This window comes from Pseudophryne corroboree, chromosome 2 (genome assembly GCF_028390025.1).
Source record: "Pseudophryne corroboree isolate aPseCor3 chromosome 2, aPseCor3.hap2, whole genome shotgun sequence".
Classification (NCBI taxonomy): Eukaryota; Metazoa; Chordata; class Amphibia; order Anura; family Myobatrachidae; genus Pseudophryne; species Pseudophryne corroboree.
Genome location: NC_086445.1, coordinates 499475280 through 499498020, shown reverse-complemented (window position 1 = coordinate 499498020; position 22741 = coordinate 499475280). Strand labels below are relative to the sequence as shown.

General features: G+C 46.9%; 1 protein-coding gene across 3 annotated transcripts in view; it reads left to right on the top strand.

Annotated features, from left to right (window-relative positions):
• Positions 1 to 16339, top strand: part of LOC135031250 (uncharacterized) — a 114752-nt gene extending 98413 nt beyond the window's left edge. For all 3 annotated transcript variants that reach the window (XM_063953997.1, XM_063953996.1, XM_063953998.1), the window contains 2 exons: positions 8209 to 8264; positions 16232 to 16339. In XM_063953997.1, the coding sequence (XP_063810067.1) occupies positions 8209 to 8264; positions 16232 to 16319 (144 nt within the window). In that variant the 3' untranslated portion in view covers positions 16320 to 16339. The remainder of the gene's footprint in view (positions 1 to 8208; positions 8265 to 16231) is intronic.
• Positions 16340 to 22741: the final 6402 nt, after the last annotated feature.

The following is a 22741-nucleotide window of genomic DNA, read 5'->3' as shown; positions in this document are numbered from 1 at the left end:
GTACCACGAACCTGAGGTACCCTTGGTGAGAAGGGCAATTTGGGACATGGAGGTAAGCATCCTTGATGTCCAGGGACACCCTATAGTCCCCTTCTTCCTGGTTCGCTATCACTGCTCTGAGTGACTCCATCTTGATTTGAACCTTTGTATGTAAGTGTTCAAAGATTTCCCATTTAGAATAGGTCTCACCGAGCCGTCTGGCTTCAGTACCACAATATAGTGTGGAATAATACCCCTTTCCTTGTTGTAGGAGGGGTACTTTGATTATCACCTGCTGGGAATACAGCTTGTGAATTGTTTCCAATACTGCCTCCCTGTCGGAGGAAGACGTTGGTAAAGCAGACATCAGGAGCCTGCGAGGGGGAGACGTCTCGAATTTCCAGTCTGTACCCCTGGGATACTACTTGTAGGATCCAGGGGTCCACTTGCGAGTGAGCCCACTACGCGCTGAAACTCTTGAGACGACCCCCCACCGCACTTGAGTCCGCTTGTACGGCCCCAGCGTCATGCTGAGGACTTGGCAGAAGCTGTGGAGGGCTTCTGTTCCTGGGAATGGGCTGCCTGCTGCAGTCTTCTTCCCTTTCCTCTATCCCTGGGCAGATATGACTGGCCTTTTGCCCGCTTGCCCTTATGGGGACGAAAGGACTGAGGCTGCAAAGACGGTGTCTTTTTCTGCTGAGATGTGATTTGGGGTAAAAAAGGTGGATTTTCCAGCTGTTGCCGAGGCCACCAGGTCCGATGGACCGACCCCAAATAACTCCTCCCCTTTATACGGCAATACTTCCATGTGCCGTTTGGAATCTGCATCACCTGACCACTGTCGTGTCCATAAACATCTTCTGGCAGATATGGACATCGCACTTACTCTTGATGCCAGAGTGCAAATATCCCTCTGTGCATCTCGCATATATAGAAATGCATCCTTTAAATGCTCTATAGTCAATAAAATACTGTCCCTGTCAAGGGTATCAATATTTTCAGTCAGGGAATCCGACCAAGCCACCCCAGCGCTGCACATCCAGGCTGAGGCGATCGCTGGTCGCAGTATAACACCAGTATGTGTGTATATACCTTTTTAGGATATTTTCCAGCCTCTCAGCTGGCTCCTTGAGGGCGGCCCTATCTGGAGACGGTACCGCCACTTGTTTTGATAAGCGTGTGAGCGCCTTATCCACCCTAAAGGGTGTTTCCCAACGCGCCCTAACTTCTGGCGGGAAAGGGTATACCGCCAATAATTTTCTATCGGGGGAAACCTACGCATCATCACACACTTCATTTAATTTATCTGATTCAGGAAAAACTACAGGTAGTTTTTTCACACCCCACATAATACCCTTCTTGTGGTACTTGTAGTATCAGAAATATGTAACACCTCCTTCATTGCCCTTAACATGTAACGTGTGGCCCTAAAGGAAAATACGTTTGTTTCTTCACCGTCGACACTGGAGTCAGTGTCCGTGTCTGTGTCTTTGTCGACCGACTGAGGTAAATGAGCGTTTTACAGCCCCTGACGGTGTTTGAGACGCCTGGACAGGTACTAATTTGTTTGCCGGCCGTCTCATGTCGTCAACCGACCTTGCAGCGTGTTGACATTATCACGTAATTCCTTAAATAAGCCATCCATTCCGGTGTCGACTCCCTAGAGAGTGACATCACCATTTCAGGCAATTGCTCCGCCTCCTCACCAACATCGTCCTCATAAATGTTGACACACACGTACCGACACACAGCACACACACAGGGAATGCTCTGATAGAGGACAGGACCCCACTAGCCCTTTGGGGAGACAGAGGGAGAGTTTGCCAGCACACACACCAAAAACGCTATAATTATACAGGGACAACCTTTATATAAGTGTTTTTCCCTTATAGCATTTTAATATATATATACATATCGCCAAATAAGTGCCCCCCCTCTCTGTTTTAACCCTGTTTCTGTAGTGCAGTGCAGGGGAGAGCCTGGGAGCCTTCCCACCAGCATTTCTGTGAGGGAAAATGGCGCTGTGTGCTGAGGAGAATAGGCCCCGCCCCCTTTTCGGCGGGCTTCTTCTCCCGTTTTTCTGAGACCTGGCAGGGGTTAAATACATCCATATAGCCCCCAGGGGCTATATGTGATGTATTTTTAGCCAGAATAAGGTACTATCATTGCTGCCCAGGGCGCCCCCCCCCCAGCGCCCTGCACCCTCAGTGACCGCTGCTATGAAGTGTGCTGACAACAATGGCGCACAGCTGCAGTGCTGTGCGCTACCTTATGAAGACTGAAGAGTCTTCTGCCGCCGTTTCTGGACCTTCACTTTTCGGCATCTGCAAGGGGGGTCGGCGGCGCGGCTCCGGGACGAACCCCAGGGTGAGACCTGTGTTCCGACTCCCTCTGGAGCTAATGGTGTCCAGTAGCCTAAGAAGCCAATCCATCCTGCACGCAGGTGAGTTCACTTCTCTCCCCTAAGTCCCTCGTAGCAGTGAGCCTGTTGCCAGCAGGACTCACTGAAAATAAAAAACCTAACAAACTTTTACTCTAAGCAGCTCTTTATGAGAGCCACCTAGATTGCACCCTTCTCGGCCGGGCACAAAAATCTAACTGAGGCTTGGAGGAGGGTCATAGGGGGAGGAGCCAGTGCACACCACCTGATCCTAAAGCTTTTACTTTTGTGCCCTGTCTCCTGCGGAGCCGCTAATCCCCATGGTCCTGACGGAGTCCCCAGCATCCACTTAGGACGTCAGAGAAATAGACATTGCTGTACTGCAAAAAAAGTGTTGTTTGCATTCGTAAGCAAGCTCAGCCGTATTTTACACTTACAACTCTTTAAGCTTTCCATGGAAGAAGTGGGTAACTTAGGGTAAGTACAGTAAGGGAATGTTCATGTATTTGCGGCACACTCAGAGGGGGAAGAACGTGCATATACATCTATTTGTTGCAGGTGCTCAACCCCAGGCAGGATACAGGCTGCTGCTGATCATTACCATAGATTTTCACTTTAACATAGATTTTCAAAAATAAATAAATCACACATTAGCCTGGCCTCTTCATATAATGTCACAAAGCACTATGGGTTACTCCCATCTCCCAACACCAATGCCCAGTGGGTGTTATGCTAATAAATATTGATTGTAGTTCTACAAATGCCAGCATACCCTGGCAGTCATTGGGTATACTGCAAATTATTGTTATACAAGCGGAAGCATTATAAAGCAGTTTAAAATTGCCAGGGCTTGCAGAGACCAGCCATTGCCCTGTAGATAATGCTGATTTATCTAACTGAACCATTCATTATTCCAATACCCCACCCATGAGGCTGTTTGTTTTCTAGTTGGAGATTTATTTATATTATACTCCGCCTAGGAATTCCTTTACACCCCTCCTTGATGAACAGACTAGTGCTGTGTGACATTCTGACAAGGGGTGCAAGCTTCCGTTAGTATCACCAGCCTAATGCTGACAGTGGCCTCTAAGGGCGGCTCAGCACTGTTCACCCCCTGCAATTGCCCCTTTCATCCCATGCTATGGTTGCTAATACAACCAGCACTTTGGGATGAGGAACACATTGTTTTATTTATTTTTTAAACACTGGTAAGGTCATTGGTTTATGATTATCATAAGCCCCATCATCTGGGCCTATCTTGTTCCAGGGGTCAAAAACCTGCAACAGTAATAACTCTAGGTAGACATGTCTGCTTCTGTCTCCCCTCTGAATGTGAACTAATGACATGAGCACTATCTTACCCCATGCTGGAACACACTAAAGGCCCATATATACGGGCCGATGTGGGAGAGATGTGCGCTGAGCGAACCGCTCAGCACACATCTCTCCCGCCGCTCAGCACAGCGCGATGTGTGCTGAGCGTGCGGGGGGAGACGGGGGGGCGCTCATTTCACCCAGCTGGTGAAATTAGCGACCCCCTAGATTGGCCTGCATGCAGGCCAATCTAGCACCAGCGATAGCAATGCGCGGGGCTGTGCATCGCTATCGCTGTAGGGGGTACACACGGAGCGATCAGGCTTAAATTCTAAGCAATCTAGTCAGATTGCTTAGAATATCGCTCCGTGAGTACCCCCCTTTACACTCCTTTATGCCTTCTATCTGAGTCATTGTCGAACAGGGGCACGAAGGGAGTGCAGTGGTTGGGGCCAAGTTTTAGGGATATTTTTTTGATTGAAAAAGTAGTCTTTATTTGACATAAAGTAGCAAAAAACATACATAAACATGACAAACATAAGTACCGTGTCGCAGCACAGCCAAAACACAGTACAGATGCAGACGGTATAGTGCAGTTGAAGAACTACGGCACAGGCCAGCCTACACTATAGTTCTCGAACTGCACTATGCATTTAAACTATACAATAATACAACAGTTAACAAGACTATGGGTGTGGAGGCTAGGAGTGTGAGGGAGGGGGAATCACAAGCCCGAAGCTTTATTGAAAGACAGACACATATAAGGGGAGGGTCAATAAATAGAAAGACATCAATAAAACAACAGACATTGTGAATGGGGGGAAGGGGCCATGCTCCCAAGTCTCATTAAGCAGTTCAAACAAGGGGAGAGGTGCAGAAGGGGGGTTTAGTCCTCTTCTTCCTCAGGGCTGTCTATGATGGAATAGTCTCTTAGCAGGCTGTGAACCAGAAAAAAATAGGTGAAGGCGCACAAATGTATAGTAACCGACTGCTGTTTTGATGCAAATTGGTAATTTATTTCTAATGAAATTTAAAATCTTTAAAAAAAATACACAATAAAACAAAGGTAATTACCATAAGACCAACAACATTCATAGGGTTAATACCACATATATTTAAATTCGCTCTACACAGACTGATGCTTTGGTTAGTAAATGGCTCCTTTTAAAGATGGCTTAATGCATGCACCCTTCTAAACTAGGCCAAATGTGCATAACACTCCTTCAGCTGATATACTCAAAGTCCATGCACATATGTGAACAATTATGATTAGTTGGTTCTAGTCCCAAACATAAACTGTTATAGGCCCTACACACATGCCGATATTCTGAAAGATATGAACGATCTCGTTCATAAATGAACGAGAACTCGTTCATATCTTTCAGTGTGGAGACTCCAGCGATGAACGATGCGCGGCCCCGCGCTCGTTCATCGCTGATCTCCCGTCGGCTGTGCATGCAGGCCAATATGGACGATCTCGTCCATATTTGCCTGCACTTCAATGCAGCCGGGTGACGGGGGGAGTGAAGAAACATCACTCCCCCCGTCACTGCCCCCCCGCCGCCGGGTTGCTCGTCGGCCGTCGGGCACCTCGGCGGCGCATCGCCGAGTGTGTAGGGCCCCTTAGTCGTGCAAAAAATAGATCACAAAGGAACCTTAATTGCATGCACTGATGATTAATGGAAATTACAGGATAAGTCTCTTTCAGCTGATGAGTTAATTTTATGTGCACATAAGAGAACAGTATATCTCCAGACCGGCTGTATACTGATTAGTGTGATGATCACAAGAGTTCGTGCCACTTAAGAAGTGGGTGCTAGCTGTTGTAATGGTGTGGTTTATACTTCACCCATTAGTAATCTCAGGAGCGCTCCCGTGTTGTGTAACACCTGTGTGTCCTCTTTTCGATTCCTCCTGCCTGGTCCCCACTCACCGGGGTCCTGATGTCAATTGCAGGGGATGGAGGGCTTTGTAGCTGTATCCATGGGTTAGCGTGACCGCTGCGGCTGTGGAAGAGTGGCGGTTTCATCAGGATCCTCTGATGAAACCGCCATCTTTGTGGGCGGAGAAATTCGTCAGGTGACTCATCCTTGGTGAACCGCAAGTGGAACGCAAAAAACCGGAAGCCCGAAACCGGAAGTCGCGGCACGCGACATACACCAGCGTTTCCACTCTTCCACAGCCGCCGCGGTCACGCTAACCCGTGGATACAGCTACAAAGCCCTCCATCCCCTGCAATTGACATCAGGACCCCGGTGAGTGGGGACCAGGCAGGAGGAATCGAAAGGAGGACACACGGGTGTTACGCACACGGGAGCGCTCCTGAGATTACTAATGGGTGAAGTATAAACCACACCATTACAACAGCTAGCACCCACTTCTTAAGTGGCACGAACTCTTGTGATCACCACACTAATCAGTATTCAGCTGGTCTGGAGATATACTGTTCTCTTATGTGCACATAAAATTAACTCATCAGCTGAAAGAGACTTATCCTGTAATTTCCATTAATCATCAGTGCATGCAATTAAGGTTCCTTTGTGATCTATTTTTTGCACGACTAACAGTTTATGTTTGGGACTAGAACTAATCATAATTGTTCACATATGTGCATGGACTTTGAGTATATCAGCTGAAGGAGTGTTATGCACATTTGGCCTAGTTTAGAAGGGTGCATGCATTAAGCCATCTTTAAAAGGAGCCATTTACTAACCAAAGCATCAGTCTGTGTAGAGCGAATTTAAATATATGTGGTATTAACCCTATGAATGTTGTTGGTCTTATGGTAATTACCTTTGTTTTATTGTGTTTTTTTTTTAAAGATTTTAAATTTCATTAGAAATAAATTACCAATTTGCATCAAAACAGCAGTCGGTTACTATACATTTGTGCGCCTTCACCTATATTTTTCTTGTTTGCATTAGTATACTGGGTGGATTTCCAGGTCCACTTTGGGAAGGTAGACGATTATAGACTGTCCTCTCTTTTATATAGAGATTAGTACATATTAATCTAGCGCCAGACACATTGGTTTTTGCAGGCTGTGAACCAGCCTGCAACAGTCCTGGATGGACATCCTCTCCCTCCGCAATATGAGGCGGTTCCTGGCGAGCCACAAAGCGCCCTTAACACAGTTCCTAAGGCGCCAGGCTTCCTGGATCGCCCCATAGGTGTGCGTGCCAGGGAATAGTCCATAGAGTACCGAATGGTACGTGAGACAGTTCCTTGGCACACAGTCTTTCAGTTCGTTTTCCAGAGCACCCAACAACAACTGCGTGCAGGCACAGTCGCAAAACAGGTGCATAGATGTTTCCTCATGTATGATGCACCTGGGGCAATGTCTGTACCTGCACAAGTTCCGGGAGTGCATGAATGACCTGAGGGGCAAACCTCCTTGAATGGCCATACACGACAGGACAGTGGTTGGGGCCAAGTTTTAGGGATATTGCCACACCAGAAGGGTGTGACCAGTTACCAAAGAGGGATGGCTAATCAATAGAGAGGACATGCAAAGAACAACACCCCTTTATAAAGAAGAGGACGGGTGTTTCAGGCGCCCCCCACTTTGACTGGCAGAAGGGCTAATTTGTATGTAGTTTTCATAGAAAAAAAAGTGCCCAAATTCATCTATGATCCTGCTTTACCAAGTTACTGATCCTTAGTGGCCTATCGGAGATTTCCCCATTACACCTTTGGGTCAGTCAGATCCTGCTCTGAGCATAGCGAGTATTATGTGTAAGGAGTGAATGTATACAGCTTTTTTTCTTTTTTTTTGTTTTGTACACAGTATGGGAATGTATATTTTACAATTAAAAAGTTTGTCCAACTCCACAAGAGTCCACACTGTGAATAGTTTTTATATGTATAAAATAGTCACAAAGGATTTATTTTTAAAGTATAACCCTTTGCCCCATATTGAAACATTTATTAGATACACCATACCTCCCAACTGTCCCGATTCCAGTGAGATAGTCCCGCTGTTTGGACAATGTCCCGCTGTCAGAGTTGGGGGAGACTGTGATCACCGCTGCTGTGCCCTGCAAAGCAGTGAGTGATCTTTGGATAAATGCTGTGTGCACGTGCACGGTATCAGTGCAAAGCAGGATGGTGAGCCGGGGGCTGCCCAGCTGCTCTTGGAGCGCTGGGCACACCCCCAAATTGCAGAGTACACAGCCAATCCATGAGTGCAGGCCCCCTTCCAGCCAGGGTTAGGCCTCCTCCCATCCCAAATGTAACAGAGTCTGATTTGCTGGTTAGTTATGAGGCAAATTCAGGTCATTGTAGTCTTTTAAACCTAATTGCATCTAAATTTAGCAGCTATGTTATCTTAAACTTGCCAGGACCAGCAAATCAAGTCTGAATTAGGCCCTACATTTGGATGACTGTCTAGTAGAGTCTATCTAGAACTTATAACTTCTGCAGCGTTTACAGTTTTGTGGGGGCCGGGGTCAGGGCTAGCCAGTATGTGTCATTATTTTTCATAAGCAATGATAGTTTTTGCAAAGACTAATCCTCATTAAATTACTAATTTACAGCAGGATCTAGATTTGGAAATGGAAGGCCCACATATTATCATCTCAGAAGAAAAACAGTGAGTAACACCTGCCATCATCAGCATGTGTGATGCATTGCACATTACTGTACTGTTTAAGAACAATGGGCTTTTTTTCCTGGCACACATATAATGTGTATAATAACATGGGAAAACACTGACTCGTAAAAATGTGTGTAGTTACACAGGTTACCCCCAGGCATGATATGAGAGTATAAATAAATATATACTTTAACATTTGTGTAGATGATGTTGGGTTCTAGTATGCCTGAGGGCTGTTCTTTCTGCTTGAGGCAGTAGTGGATTTACTGCTCTTCGGTCGCTTAGGGCCTGGTAAGTTCCAGGATCCCGCCAACAGGGCTGAATCTGTGAAGGTGCACTGTTACTGGTTCCTGTGTCCGGCATTGCACCGCACTACAGTGTTCAAATTCAAAATAAACTACAGTTACAAGCAGCTCTTGCTGCCGGGAGCTCCCACAGAAAGGTCTGTCGGGAGCAGAAGTTTATTTTTAGTTTGAACACTCTGTAGTGTGGTGCGAGACTGTGACACGCTGTTGGCTCACCAAGCGGCCTCCTGCCTATTCCCGGCCACTTGCCAAGTTTGGTAAGTGGCACAACTACTTTGGGCATTGCTTGTGTACGGGGCACAAATACTGTAAGCATATAAGTGCCATAACTACTGTGGGCATTATGCATATAAGAATTACTACTACTGTGAGCATTATGCGTGTAAGGGGCATAACTACTGTGGGCATTATGCGTGTAAGGGGCACAACTACTTTGGTCATGTGAGCAGCACAACTACTGTCGGCATTATGCATATAAGGAGCACTACTACTGTGGGCAGTATGCGTGTAAGGGGCACAGCTATGGTGGGTATTATGCGTATAAGGGACACTACTACTGTGGGCATTATGTGTGCAAGTGGCACAACTACTGTGGGCATTATGTGTATAAGTGGCACTACTACTGTGACAATTATGTCTATAGGGGCTGTACATTTTTGGGCATTATAAGGGGCTCTACTAATTTGGGCATTATGTGTATAAGGGGCTCTAATACTTTTGGCCATTATGTGTTTAAGGAGCACTACTACTGTAGGCATTGTGTATAAGGGGAACTACTGCGTGGCGTAACCTAAGGGGCACTACTGTGTGGCGCAATGTGTATAAGGGGTACTACTGTGTAGTGTAACCTGAATAAGAGGCACTACTGTGTGTAGTAATGTGAATAAGGGACACTGCTCCTGTATGTGATATAATATGAAATAGGGTCACTAAGTGCGGAAAAATGTGGTAATGTACCTGCTGACAGGTATAGGGTAAAAACCATCCTGAACTCAGCCGCTGAGGCGCTGTTTAAGCAACAGGGAGTCTGTCACCAGGTCCAGGGGGTGAAGGGGTGGGGCGAGTGTCTGTGCAAGTTGCCACTGGGAAGGGGGGGGGGGAGATCTGGCATACACAGACTGACTGGGAGGGGATTGTTTGAGGAAGGGGGTCCCCAAATCAGTGCCTTGCTTAGGGTCCCAAGAGGTCTAAATCCACCTCTGGCTTGTGGACCTTGATTATGGTACCTGGAAGAGCACCTGAAGACTTCCTACATCCTAGAGTTCTAGTGAACATTCCGGCTGCTGCTATTGCACTAGAACCAGAGACTGTCATTTGACATCGGATACATGTGACTAAGTAGACGTCACTTGGTATGACAGTCTGTTTTCAAGTAGACCAAAGCAGGGTACTCATGTACAATGTGGTATTGCAGGCAATTCAGAGTTATTCATAAGCTTTAAATATGCCTGTTTTAAGCAGATCTTTTGCAACAAGAATAGCACTGGTAAAAGTGCTCATAAATATGGATGACGGATATGAAATCAAGCTTTAGATAGCGATTGACCAGCCTCGGAGATGTACACAACTCTGCATACCAGTGAATACATGCATTTGGTTACTTAAGCATTGCAGGAACAATTACGGCTGACTTGCAGTCCACACGGCATTGACCCTTACGTCTCCAGAAATGTAACCACTGTTTTTAAAGGAAAAAAAAAAGTGAAGTAGAATAAAGAAATCTGAAAATTAGTTAAAATAATATGGCAGAGTGATCAGATATAGTGAATAAAACATACAATAATACCACTAAAACAAATTCAGCTGTTAATGTTTTAGTCTTTCTTATGGTGATCAAATATGGATCGCTCAGATTTTTTCACAGAAAAGTAACTGTTCTAAAATAAGAATTTACTTACCGATAATTCTATTTCTCGTAGTCCGTAGTGGATGCTGGGAACTCCGTAAGGACCATGGAGAATAGCGGCTCCGCAGGAGACAGGGCACAAAAGTAAAAGCTTTAGGATCAGGTGGTGTGCACTGGCTCCTCTCCCTATGACCCTCCTCCAAGCCTCAGTTAGGATACTGTGCCCGGACGAGCGTACACAATAAGGAAGGATTTTGAATCCCGGGTAAGACTCATACCAGCCACACCAATCACACTGTACAACCTGTGATCTGAACCCAGTTAACAGCATGATAACAGCGGAGCCTCTGAAAAGATGGCTCACAACAATAATAACCCGATTTTTGTAACAATAACTATGTACAAGTATTGCAGACAATCCGCACTTAGGATGGGCGCCCAGCATCCACTACGGACTACGAGAAATAGAATTATCGGTAAGTAAATTCTTATTTTCTCTGACGTCCTAGTGGATGCTGGGAACTCCGTAAGGACCATGGGGATTATACCAAAGCTCCCAAACGGGCGGGAGAGTGCGGATGACTCTGCAGCACCGAATGAGAGAACTCCAGGTCCTCCTCAGCCAGGGTGTGCCCCTGACCAAGTAGCAGCTCGGCAAAGCTGTAAAGCCGAGACCCCCTCGGGCAGCCGCCCAAGATGAGCCCACCTTCCTTGTGGAATGGGCATTTACATATTTTGGCTGTGGCAGACCTGCCACAGAATGTGCAAGCTGAATTGTACTACACATCCAACTAGCAATCGTCTGCTTAGAAGCAAGAGCACCCAGTTTGTTGGGTGCATACAGGATAACAGCAAGTCAGTTTTCCTGACTCCAGCCGTCCTGGAAACCTATATTTTCAGGGCCCTGACAACATCTAGCAACTTGGAGTCCTCCAAGTCCCTAGTAGCCGCAGGTACCACAATAAGCTGGTTCAGGTGAAACGCTGACACCACCTTAGGGAGAAACTGGGGACGAGTCCGCAGCTCTGCCCTGTCCGAATGGACAATCAGATATGGGCTTTTGTGAGACAAAGCCGCCAATTCTGACACTCGCCTGGCCGAGGCCAGGGCCAACATCATGGTCACTTTCCATGTGAGATATTTCAAATCCACAGATTTGAGCGGTTTAAACCAATGTGATTTGAGGAATCCCAGAACTACGTTGAGATCCCACAGTGCCACTGGAGGCACAAAAGGGGGTTGTATATGCAGTACTCCCTTGACAAACTTCTGGACTTCAGGAACTGAAGCCAATTCTTTCTGGAAGAAAATCGACAGGGCCGAAATTTGAACCTTAATGGACCCCAATTTGAGGCCCATAGACACTCCTGTTTGCAGGAAATGCAGGAATCGACCGAGTTGAAATTTCTTCGTGGGGCCTTCCTGGCCTCACACCACGCAACATATTTTCGCCACATGTGGTGATAATGTTGTGCGGTCACCTCCTTCCTGGCTTTGACCAGGGTAGGAATGACCTCTTCCGGAATGCCTTTTTCCCTTAGGATCCGGCGTTCAACCGCCATGCCGTCAAACGCAGCCGCGGTAAGTCTTGGAACAGACATGGTACTTGCTGAAGCAAGTCCCTTCTTAGCGGCAGAGGCCATGAGTCCTCTGTGAGCATCTCTTGAAGTTCCGGGTACCAAGTCCTTCTTGGCCAATCCGGAGCCACGCGTATAGTTCTTACTCCTCTACGTCTTATAATTCTCAGTACCTTAGGTATGAGAAGCAGAGGAGGGAACACATACACCGACTGGTACACCCACGGTGTTACCAGAACGTCCACAGCTATTGCCTGAGGGTCTCTTGACCTGGCGCAATACCTGTCCAGTTTTTTGTTCAGGCGGGACGCCATCATGTCCACCTTTGGTCTTTCCCAACGGTTCACAATCATGTGGAAGACTTCCCGATGAAGTCCCCACTCTCCCGGGTGGAGGTCGTGCTGAGGAAGTCTGCTTCCCAGTTGTCCACTCCCGGAATAAACACTGCTGACAGTGCTATCACATGATTTTCCGCCCAGCGAAGAATCCTTGCAGTTTCTGCCATTGCCCTCCTGCTTCTTGTGCCGCCCTGTCTGTTTACGTGGCCGACTGCCGTGATGTTGTCCCACTGGATCAATACCGGCTGACCTTGAAGCAGAGGTCTTGCTAAGCTTAGAGCATTGTAAATTGCTCTTAGCTCCAGTATATTTATGTGGAGAGAAGTCTCCAGACTTGATCACACTTCCTGGAAATTTTTTCCTTGTGTGACTGCTCCCCAGCCTTTCAGGCTGGCATCCGTAGTCACCAGGACCCAGTCCTGAATGCCGAATCTGTGGCCCTTTAGTAGATGAGCACTCTGCAGCCACCACAGAAGAGACACCCTTGTCCTTGGAGACAGGGTTATCCGCTGATGCATCTGAAGATGCGATCCGGACCATTTTTCCAGCAGATCCCACTGAAAAGTTCTTGCGTGAAATCTGCTGAATGGAATCGCTTCGTAAGAAGCCACCATTTTTCCCAGGACCCTTGTGCAATGATGCACTGACACTTTTCCTGGTTTTAGGAGGTTCCTGACTAGCTCGGATAACTCCCTGGCTTTCTCCTCCGGGAGAAACACCTTTTTCTGGACTGTGTCCAGAATCATCCCTAGGAACAGCAGACGTGTCGTCTGAGACAGCTGCGATTTTGGAATATTTAGAATCCACCCGTGCTGTCGTAGAACTACTTGAGATAGTGCTACTCCGACCTCCAACTGTTCTCTGGACCTTGCCCTTATCAGGAGATCGTCCAAGTAAGGGATAATTAAGACGCCTTTTCTTTGAAGAAGAATCATCATTTCGGCCATTACCTTGGTAAAGACCCGGGGTGCCGTGGACAATCCAAATGGCAGCGTCTGAAACTGATAGTGACAGTTTTGTACCACGAACCTGAGGTACCCTTGGTGAGAAGGGCAAATTGGGACATGGAGGTAAGCATCCTTGATGTCCAGGGACACCATATAGTCCCCTTCTTCCTGGTTCGCTATCACTGCTCTGAGTGACTCCATCTTGATTTGAACCTTTGTATGTAAGTGTTCAAATATTTCAGATTTAGAATAGGTCTCACCGAGCCGTCTGGCTTCAGTACCACAATATAGTGTGGAATAATACCCCTTTCCTTGTTGTAGGAGGGGTACTTTGATTATCACCTGCTGGGAATACAGCTTGTGAATTGTTTCCAATACTGCCTCCCTGTCGGAGGGAGACGTTGGTAAAGCAGACTTCAGGAACCTGCGAGGGGGAGACGTCTCGAATTTCCAATCTGTACCCCTGGGATACTACTTGTAGGATCCAGGGGTCCACTTGCGAGTGAGCCCACTGCGCGCTGAAACTCTTGAGACGACCCCCCACCGCACCTGAGTCCGCTTGTACGGCCCCAGCGTCATGCTGAGGACTTGGCAAAAGCGGTGTAGGGCTTCTGTTCCTGGGAATGGGCTGCCTGCTGCAGTCTTCTTCCCTTTCCTCTATCCCTGGGCAGATATGACTGGCCTTTTGCCTGCTTGCCCTTATGGGGACGAAAGGACTGAGGCTGAAAAGACGGTGTCTTTTTCTGCTGAGATGTGACTTGGGGTAAAAAAAGGTGGATTTTCCAGCTATTGCCGTGGCCACCAGGTCCGATGGACCGACCCCAAATAACTCCTCCCCTTTATACGGCAATACTTCCATGTGCCGTTTGGAATCTGCATCACCTGACCACTGTCGTGTCCATAAACATCTTCTGGCAGATATGGACATCGCACTTACTCTTGATGCCAGAGTGCAAATATCCCTCTGTGCATCTCGCATATATAGAAATGCATCCTTTAAATACTCTATAGTCAATAAAATACTGTCCCTGTCAAGGGTATCAATATTTTCAGTCAGGGAATCCGACCAAGCCACCCCAGCGCTGCCCATCCAGGCTGAGGCGATCGCTGGTCGCAGTATAACACCAGTATGTGTGTATATACTTTTTAGGATATTTTCCAGCCTCCTATCAGCTGGCTCCTTGAGGGCGGCCGTATCTGGAGACGGTAACGCCACTTGTTTTGATAAGCATGTGAGCGCCTTATCCACCCTAAGGGGTGTTTCCCAACGCGCCCTAACTTCTGGCGGGAAAGGGTATAACGCCAATAATTTTCTATCGGGGGAAACCCACGCATTATCACACACTTCATTTAATTTATCTGATTCAGGAAAAACTACAGGTAGTTTTTTTACACCCCACATAATACCCTCTTTTGTGGTACTTGTAGTATCAGAAATATGTAACACCTCCTTCATTGCCCTTAACATGTAACGTGTGGCCCAAATGGAAAATACGTTTGTTTCTTCACCGTCGACACTGGAGTCAGTGTCCGTGTCTGTGTCGACCGACTGAGGTAAATGGGCGTTTTAAAGCCCCTGACGGTGTTTGAGACGCCTGGACAGGTACTAATTGGTTTGCCAGCCGTCTCATGTCGTCAACCGACCTTGCAGCGTGTTGACATTATCACGTAATTCCCTAAATAAGCCATCCATTCCGGTGTCGACTCCCTAGAGAGTGACATCACCATTACAGGCAATTGCTCTGCCTCCTCACCAACATCGTCCTCATACATGTCGACACACACGTACCGACACACAGCACACACACAGGGAATGCTCTGATAGAGGACAGGACCCCACTAGCCCTTTGGGGAGACAGAGGGAGAGTTTGCCAGCACACACCAAAACGCTATATTATACAGGGACAACCTTATATAAGTGTTTTCCCTTATAGCATCTTAATATATAATAATATCGCCAAATAAGTGCCCCCCCTCTCTGTTTTAACCCTGTTTCTGTAGTGCAGTGCAGGGGAGAGCCTGGGAGCCTTCCTAGCAGCGGAGCTGTGTGCTGAGGAGAATAGGCCCCGCCCCCTTTTCGGCGGGCTTCTTCTCCCGTTTTTCTGACAACCTGGCAGGGGTTAAATACATCCATATAGCCCCAGGGGCTATATGTGATGTATTTTTAGCCAGTATAGGTACTTTCATTGCTGCCCAGGGCGCCCCCCCAAGCGCCCTGCACCCTCAGTGACCGTTGGTGTGAAGTGTGCTGAGAGCAATGGCGCACAGCTGCAGTGCTGTGCGCTACCTCATGAAGACTGAGAAGTCTTCAGCCGCCGATTTCTGGACCTCTTCTCTCTTCAGCATCTGCAAGGGGGTCGGCGGCGCGGCTCCGGTGACCCATCCAGGCTGTACCTGTGATCGTCCCTCTGGAGCTAGTGTCCAGTAGCCTAAGAAGCCAATCCATCCTGCACGCAGGTGAGTTCACTTCTTCTCCCCTAAGTCCCTCGTTGCAGTGAGCCTGTTGCCAGCAGGACTCACTGAAAATAAAAAACCTAACAAAACTTTTACTCTAAGCAGCTCTTTAGGAGAGCCACCTAGATTGCACCCTTCTCGGCCGGGCACAAAAACCTAACTGAGGCTTGGAGGAGGGTCATAGGGGGAGGAGCCAGTGCACACCACCTGATCCTAAAGCTTTTACTTTTGTGCCCTGTCTCCTGCGGAGCCGCTATTCCCCATGGTCCTTACGGAGTTCCCAGCATCCACTAGGACGTCAGAGAAAATAGGTTTTTGTGTACTGGTACTCGCAGCCTCGTTATTTCAATGCCCTCTACAGTAAATATACTGCATGTTCGCACACATAGCCACGTCACCAAGAGGACCAATGTTTTATCTCGCTAATGTTTCTTAGAGTGTCTGTTCATTATACAGTATCTATCATTCTCCTTTATTTCTGTTGCTTTGTCTTACAGACCTAATCAAAGAGCAGCTATCGGAGAAGAAGATGATGAGTCTACTATAAAATGTCCCTACTTTTGTAAACCCATCGGCAGAAAGTAGATTTTCTATAAGTAATAAAATGCTACCAATATATCACTTGTCATTGATCATCATTATACAGATGTGAAGGGAGATAATTGAAAATTACCAATACCAGTAAAGCTTAGTAAATATACTTAGGATACTTCTGCTCTTGCTGGTGCAGTGTTTAATAATAGTCAGGAAGGAGCACAACATTTGTGAAAAGAGAAAACTAGAGTGGCTCTCCTAGAAACTGCCATGGTAGCAGAAAGGGGCGTTACTCCCAGAGGCACTACAGTTACCTGCCTCCAGGCTCCAAGCCCTGAAGGGGCACCTAAATGTACAGCAGCACCTGTGTGGTTCATAGCAGGATCCAAGTGCGACCGCTGCTCTTCCAACAGAGCTCTGCGGCACACCTGCTGCATAGTTAATCTGCTCTGTCTCAGGAGCCCTGCTAACCCCTGCAATAGGGGACAGGATGGCTCCCTCCTGGTACGGCTCAGCCTGCGCTGCGGCAAGCAACTGTGCACCTGCTGCTGGACCATGTGATGGGACTCGTCAGTGAATGCTGCAGACGGCTGAATCTCGTAAGTCTGACCCTGACTCACCAGCCATTGTCACACAGCGTAGCTTGAGACTTTCCAATTCACTGTGGGCTCAGGTCTGTGTAGACCAGTTGAGAGCACTAGCTATATAATTATGTAAGTTATATTTGTTTATACACACACTAACACTCATACACACGGTATGCGGTCAAGATCCCGCTGGATGGAATCCTGGCGGTCGGAATACCGACACCGGGATCCCGACCGGCACATTCCCGACATATTCTCCCTCTGTGGGTGTCCACGACACCCATAGAGGGAGAATAAATTAGTGTGCCCGCAGCGTGGCGAGCACATCGTGGTGAGCGCAGCGAGCCCGTACGGGGCTGCGTTGCGCTCTCCCCCTGTCGGGATTGTGCCGGTCGGGATCCCGGTGTCGGTATTCTGACCGCTGGGATTCCGTCCGGCGACAATATGTAGTAATCCCATACACACACCATGTTTGTTTTGTCTTTTTGTTTTTTTAAGAGGGGGGGAACCATACTCCAACTTGGCGACTGGGATGAACTTACGCCTCTGGTGGCAGGCATATAGATGCGTCCTCTTACATGTTAGCTCCATGCGCTACTAGTTGCGTTACACATAATGCGTAAGTGCCATGTGACTCGGTAACGCCAAGTGTCTTTTTTTTTTTGCGTGGCATTTTTGGATGCAGATAGAGCCACAATTACATGGTACAAGTTGAGTCTCCCTTAGTCGAGATTCCGATACACAAAATGTTTGAGTGTGACTGAAATAGTGACACCTTTGCTTTCTGAAGGTTCAATATACAGATGGAGCCACCTTTTTATCTGTAATAGGATTAACTGAGCCAGGGCAGTCGGACTTAATCCCCTGCTGTAATGACCCTGATGTATTGTTCTCTCTGTATTGTATTGCAGCTGAGAGCAATAGATGAAGGGTTTATGCTAATAAACTATGGTGTGCCTAGGCGCAGCAGAGAAGCCAAGATAACCGTGGCTCCATCTGTACACAAACTTTGTTTCTTACACAACATCTGTAATATTATTGTATAAAATGACCTTCAGACTGTGTGTATAAGGTGTATATGAAACATAAATGCATTTCATATTTAGACTTGGGTCATATTCACAAGATATCTCATTATCGTATGCAGATATTCCAATATAGGGAAAATCCCAAATACTTCTGATCCCAAGCATTTCGGATATGGAAGACTCAACTTGTAGTAGCAAAGATACTTTTATTTTGTATATAAAACTTTTATCTAAATTTCCAGTGTCAACAGCTACTGTAGTTTTGGCTATGAAGCAACATCATCTCTACTTCATCCATAGTATCTTCTTATGGGTGTGTATTGCGTGACCCGATCCATGTTATGCCACACACCATAGTGTCCATTCCACATTATACCACGCACGTAACATGCATTACACGTTATGGCACACACCGTAATGCCCATTTCATATTATGCCATACAATGTAATGCCCATTACACATAATGCCACATATAGATATGCCCATGACACCATTTTGTGCCCCACACACAATAATGTCCCTTACAAATTATTCCACACAGTAAGGCTTCTAATTGCTTTAAAATTACCTGCTCAATGCCAGCGGTCTAATGCTCATTGCCAAGGGTTTTCTGCTCTGGGTTCCATGCTCGTTGCCAAGTATTTCCTGCTCTGGGTTCCATGTTCCTTGCCAGGGATCTAATGCTCCTTGCCAGGGGTCTCATGCTCATTGCCAAGGGTTTCCTGCTCGTCAGGGGTTTCATGCTCTGGGTTCCATGCTCATTTCCAGGGGTCTCATGCTCATTGCCAGGGGTTTCCTGCTCGTTGCCATGGGGTTTCCTGCTTGTTACCATATGCCGCCCGTCCGCACCCCAGCTGCAGCAGGCATTGTGGGCTCTGTTGCAGCAGACACCATTGAGGGGTCAAGTAGAACTCGAGGACATACACTAAAACTGGAGGGAGGCAGGTTCAGGGGAAATTTAAGGAAAACTTACTTCTCAGAAAGGGTAGTGGACAAATGGAATAGCCTTCCATCAGAGGTGGTAGAGGCTAAGACTGTAGAGCAATTTAAACATGCTTGGGATAGGCATATGAATAGCCTTACAAAGAATTAAGGTTCAAAAAGGGTTGAGATTACCTAAAGGATAAAAAAGGGGCAGACTAGATGGGCCAAGTGTTTCTTATCTGCCGTCAAATTCTATGTTTCTATGTAAGTGCGACCTCTAGCATAGGTCTCCCTCAATGGTGGCGGGTACCTGCAGATTTACTGCGATCTCAAGCCGCAGCGCCCCGGGTGCCCGCCCTGCTTGCCCAACCTAAAAACAATCCTGTATAGGAGTCATGTCCTGCTTTCAATACTAGCCAATTGGGGGTATTTAACAAGCTACAATAAACTTAGCTTTTTGAAGCTTGTTTGTGTGTTTTCATTAGCTAACTCTATCTGTAGATGGCATTAGATTGTCTTACCTATGAGTGTTGCAACTCTGTAGAGGTGTGGTACCTTGAATACATTTATTGATATGTTGCAGTGATTACTATAGGCCATATGTTACATAGTTATGGTGTGTGATCAGGAATCTGCTCTTGCTCCAGAACTCTGACAGCAGCACTACTGAGCCTCTCATTTCTCGCACCACAGCAGAGAGGCAATCCCCCTCCCCCTCAAAGATACAGAAAATGCCAGGCAACTTGGATGCAAGCAATTGTTAGGTTTATTACTAGGGATTTCAAATGAGAACTGGAATGGCTCAACTGAGTTATTAATAAATGGCAGGAACTTTGCAGATAACAAACAAGATTCAGCAATGTAATATCATCTAGAGATATGCGGGTTCGGACTTACTCTGTTCTTAATGCCAGCATTAACGCAAATGGATTTATCTGGGAGCCAATAAGATGCAGTTTTGAGATATGGGTAAATCTGGGTAAATACGAACCCGCACATCTCTAGTAATAGCACATTAGCACATTATGCAATCTTTTTACTTTCACCAGTGGTGGAATTTCCAGAGGCCATGGAAGCATTGGCCTCCAGATGCCAGCTGTCCTGGAGGCACATGGGGCACAGATAAATCTACTTATAACCACTGCCTGCACCCTGCTGACCACTGCAGCGACACAGGCAGTGGTTATAGATAGATCTATCTGTGCTGTTTCTGTGCACAATAAAAATAAATAAATATCGAGACAGAGTGGAGCTGGCTGCAGTGCGAATAGGAGCAGCCAGAAGACACAGGAAAAGGTAAGTGTCTGTGGCCTGGATGCTGGGACTGGAGCTAGAGACACAGAAGGGGGGCTGGTTGATGAGACGTAGAATGGTGCTGGCTGATGAGACAGTAGGGGGGCTGAAGAGACAGAAGGGAGCTGGAGAGACTCGGGGGGGGGGGGGGGGGGGGGGCTGACTGGACTGACACCTTTGGCACTGCAGAAACAAAGGGGAGAACTGTATGGGAAGTGGCAGGATTCCTGGCACATTACGTACTTGCTCCTTTGTCCTCTTAGATGTGCTGATGGGGGGGGGGGCACCACCGTTTTGCCTCAGGAATACGGCCCTGACTATCACTAAGTATAAGAGTTTACAGATTTTCTACTTATGAATATAATCTATATATAAATGCGAAAGCCCTCACTCACTCACTCACTCACTGACTCATCACTAGTTCTCTTATTTCCCGATATGTTAGGAAGCTGAAGTTTAACATATGAATTCTGCAGGTGGAAAATAGGAAAATGATGTAATCAGAATTTTAATAAATCTCCCCTAAGGAGAATAAAAGGGGTTTGACATAATGACATCGTTACCGATGCGTGGCTTGCATTGTGTGAACCATAAAGCCCAAACGGACAATTGGATCAAAATTTTGATTGCACCTCCAGTGTGTAGAATTTAGTAAACCTCAAAAATGGTCCTGTCACGTTTTACCGTATCTCTCACTCACTGACTGACTGACTGACTCATCACTAATTTTCTTACTTACCGATATGTTAGGAAGCTGAAATTTAACATAAGCATTCTTCAGGTGGGAAAATGAGATTTATGGTAAGAACTTACCGTTGTTAAATCTCTTTCTGCGAGGTACACTGGGCTCCACAAGGATTAACATCGGGGTTTAGAGTAGGATCTTGATCCGAGGCACCAACAGGCTCAAAGCTTTAGACTGTTCCCAAGATGCACAGCGCCGCCTCCTCTATAATCCCGCCTCCATGCCAGTGAGCTCAGTTTTGTTAACCAGCCCAATGCAGTAGCAGGTACCAGAGACGACAACCGCTCGTAGCGAATTACATCACACACTCACCGCAGGAGAGGGTGTCAGCGGCTATGCCAATACCATCCCAAAAAAGCAAAGTGCGTCAGGGTGGGCGCCTTGTGGAGCCCAGTGTACCTTGCAGAAAGAGATTTAACAACGCTAAGTTCTTACCATAAATCTCATTTTCTGCTGCGGGGTACACTGGGCTCCACAAGGATTAACATCGGGGATGTCCTAAAGCAGTTCTTTATGGGAGGGGACGCACTGTAGCGGGCACAAGAACCCGGCGTCCAAAGGAAGCATCCTGGGAAGCAGCGGTATCAAAGGCATAGAACCTAATGAACGTGTTCCTCGAGGACCATGTAGCCGCCTTGCACAATTGTTCAAGGGTCGCACCACGGTGGGCCGCCCAAGAAGGTCCAACTGACCGAGTAGAATGGGCTTTGATGGTAGCAGGAACCGGACGACCAGCCTGTACATAAGCATGTGCAATCACCATTCTAATCCATCTGACCAATGTCTGCTTAGAAGCAGGCCAGCCATGTTTGTGAAAACCAAACAACACAAAACGAGAATCGGATTTCCTAATGGAGGAAGTTCTCTTCACATAGATACGGAGAGCCCGTACCACATCCAAAGACCGCTCTTTGGAAGACAACTCAGGAGAATTAAAGGCCGGAACCGCAATCTCCTGGTTAAGGTGGAAGGAAGACACCACCTTGGGTAAATAAGCTGGGCGTGTCCGAAGAACCGCCCGGTCACGGTGAAAAATCAAATAGGGGGACTTATAGGATAAGGCACCTAAGTCCGAGACCCTTCTAGCTGAAGCTATAGCCAGCAAAAACAACACCTTAAGAGAAAGCCACTTAAGGTCAGCAGAGGTAAAAGGCTCAAACGGAGACTCTTGTAAGGCCTCCAAAACCACCGACAGATCCCAAGGGGCCACAGGTGGCACATAAGGAGGCTGAACCACAACACACCCTGAGTGGATGTATGAACATCAGGTAGGGTAGCAATCTTTCTCTGAAACCAAACCAACAAGGCAGAGATATGAACCTTGAGGGAGGCCAGACGCAGGCCTAAGTCCAGGCCTTGTTGTAGAAAGGCCAATAGTTTGTCCGTACTAAACTTGAAAACGTCATGATTCTGAGATGCACATCAAGTAACATAGTATCTAAGGTTGAAAAAAGACAATTGTTCATCGAGTTCAACCTATTTGTGGTCTCCTATGCACGATTATTTTGTATAAAATTTTGACTGAAGTTGATGACTGCCGTTACGTTTTAAACCTCTTTTTTATAATAACCATAGTCCGTGACTATGCCCCGTAACCCTGGATATCCTTATCCATTAGGAATTTATCTAACCCATTCTTAAAGGTGTTGACTGAGTCGGCCATTACAACTCCCTCAGGCAGGGAATTCCAAACATGTATCGTCCTTACCGTAAAAAAGCCTTTACGCCGTATTGTGCAGAATCTCCTCTCCTCTAACCTGAGCGAGAGTCCACGAGTTCTCTGTGTTGATCTAACCAAAAACAGGTCCTGCGCAAGATCTGTATATTGTCCCCTTATATATTTGTAAATGTTGAAGCATTCCAGACCCTATTGTATATCCGAGCAGAAGCCGGCT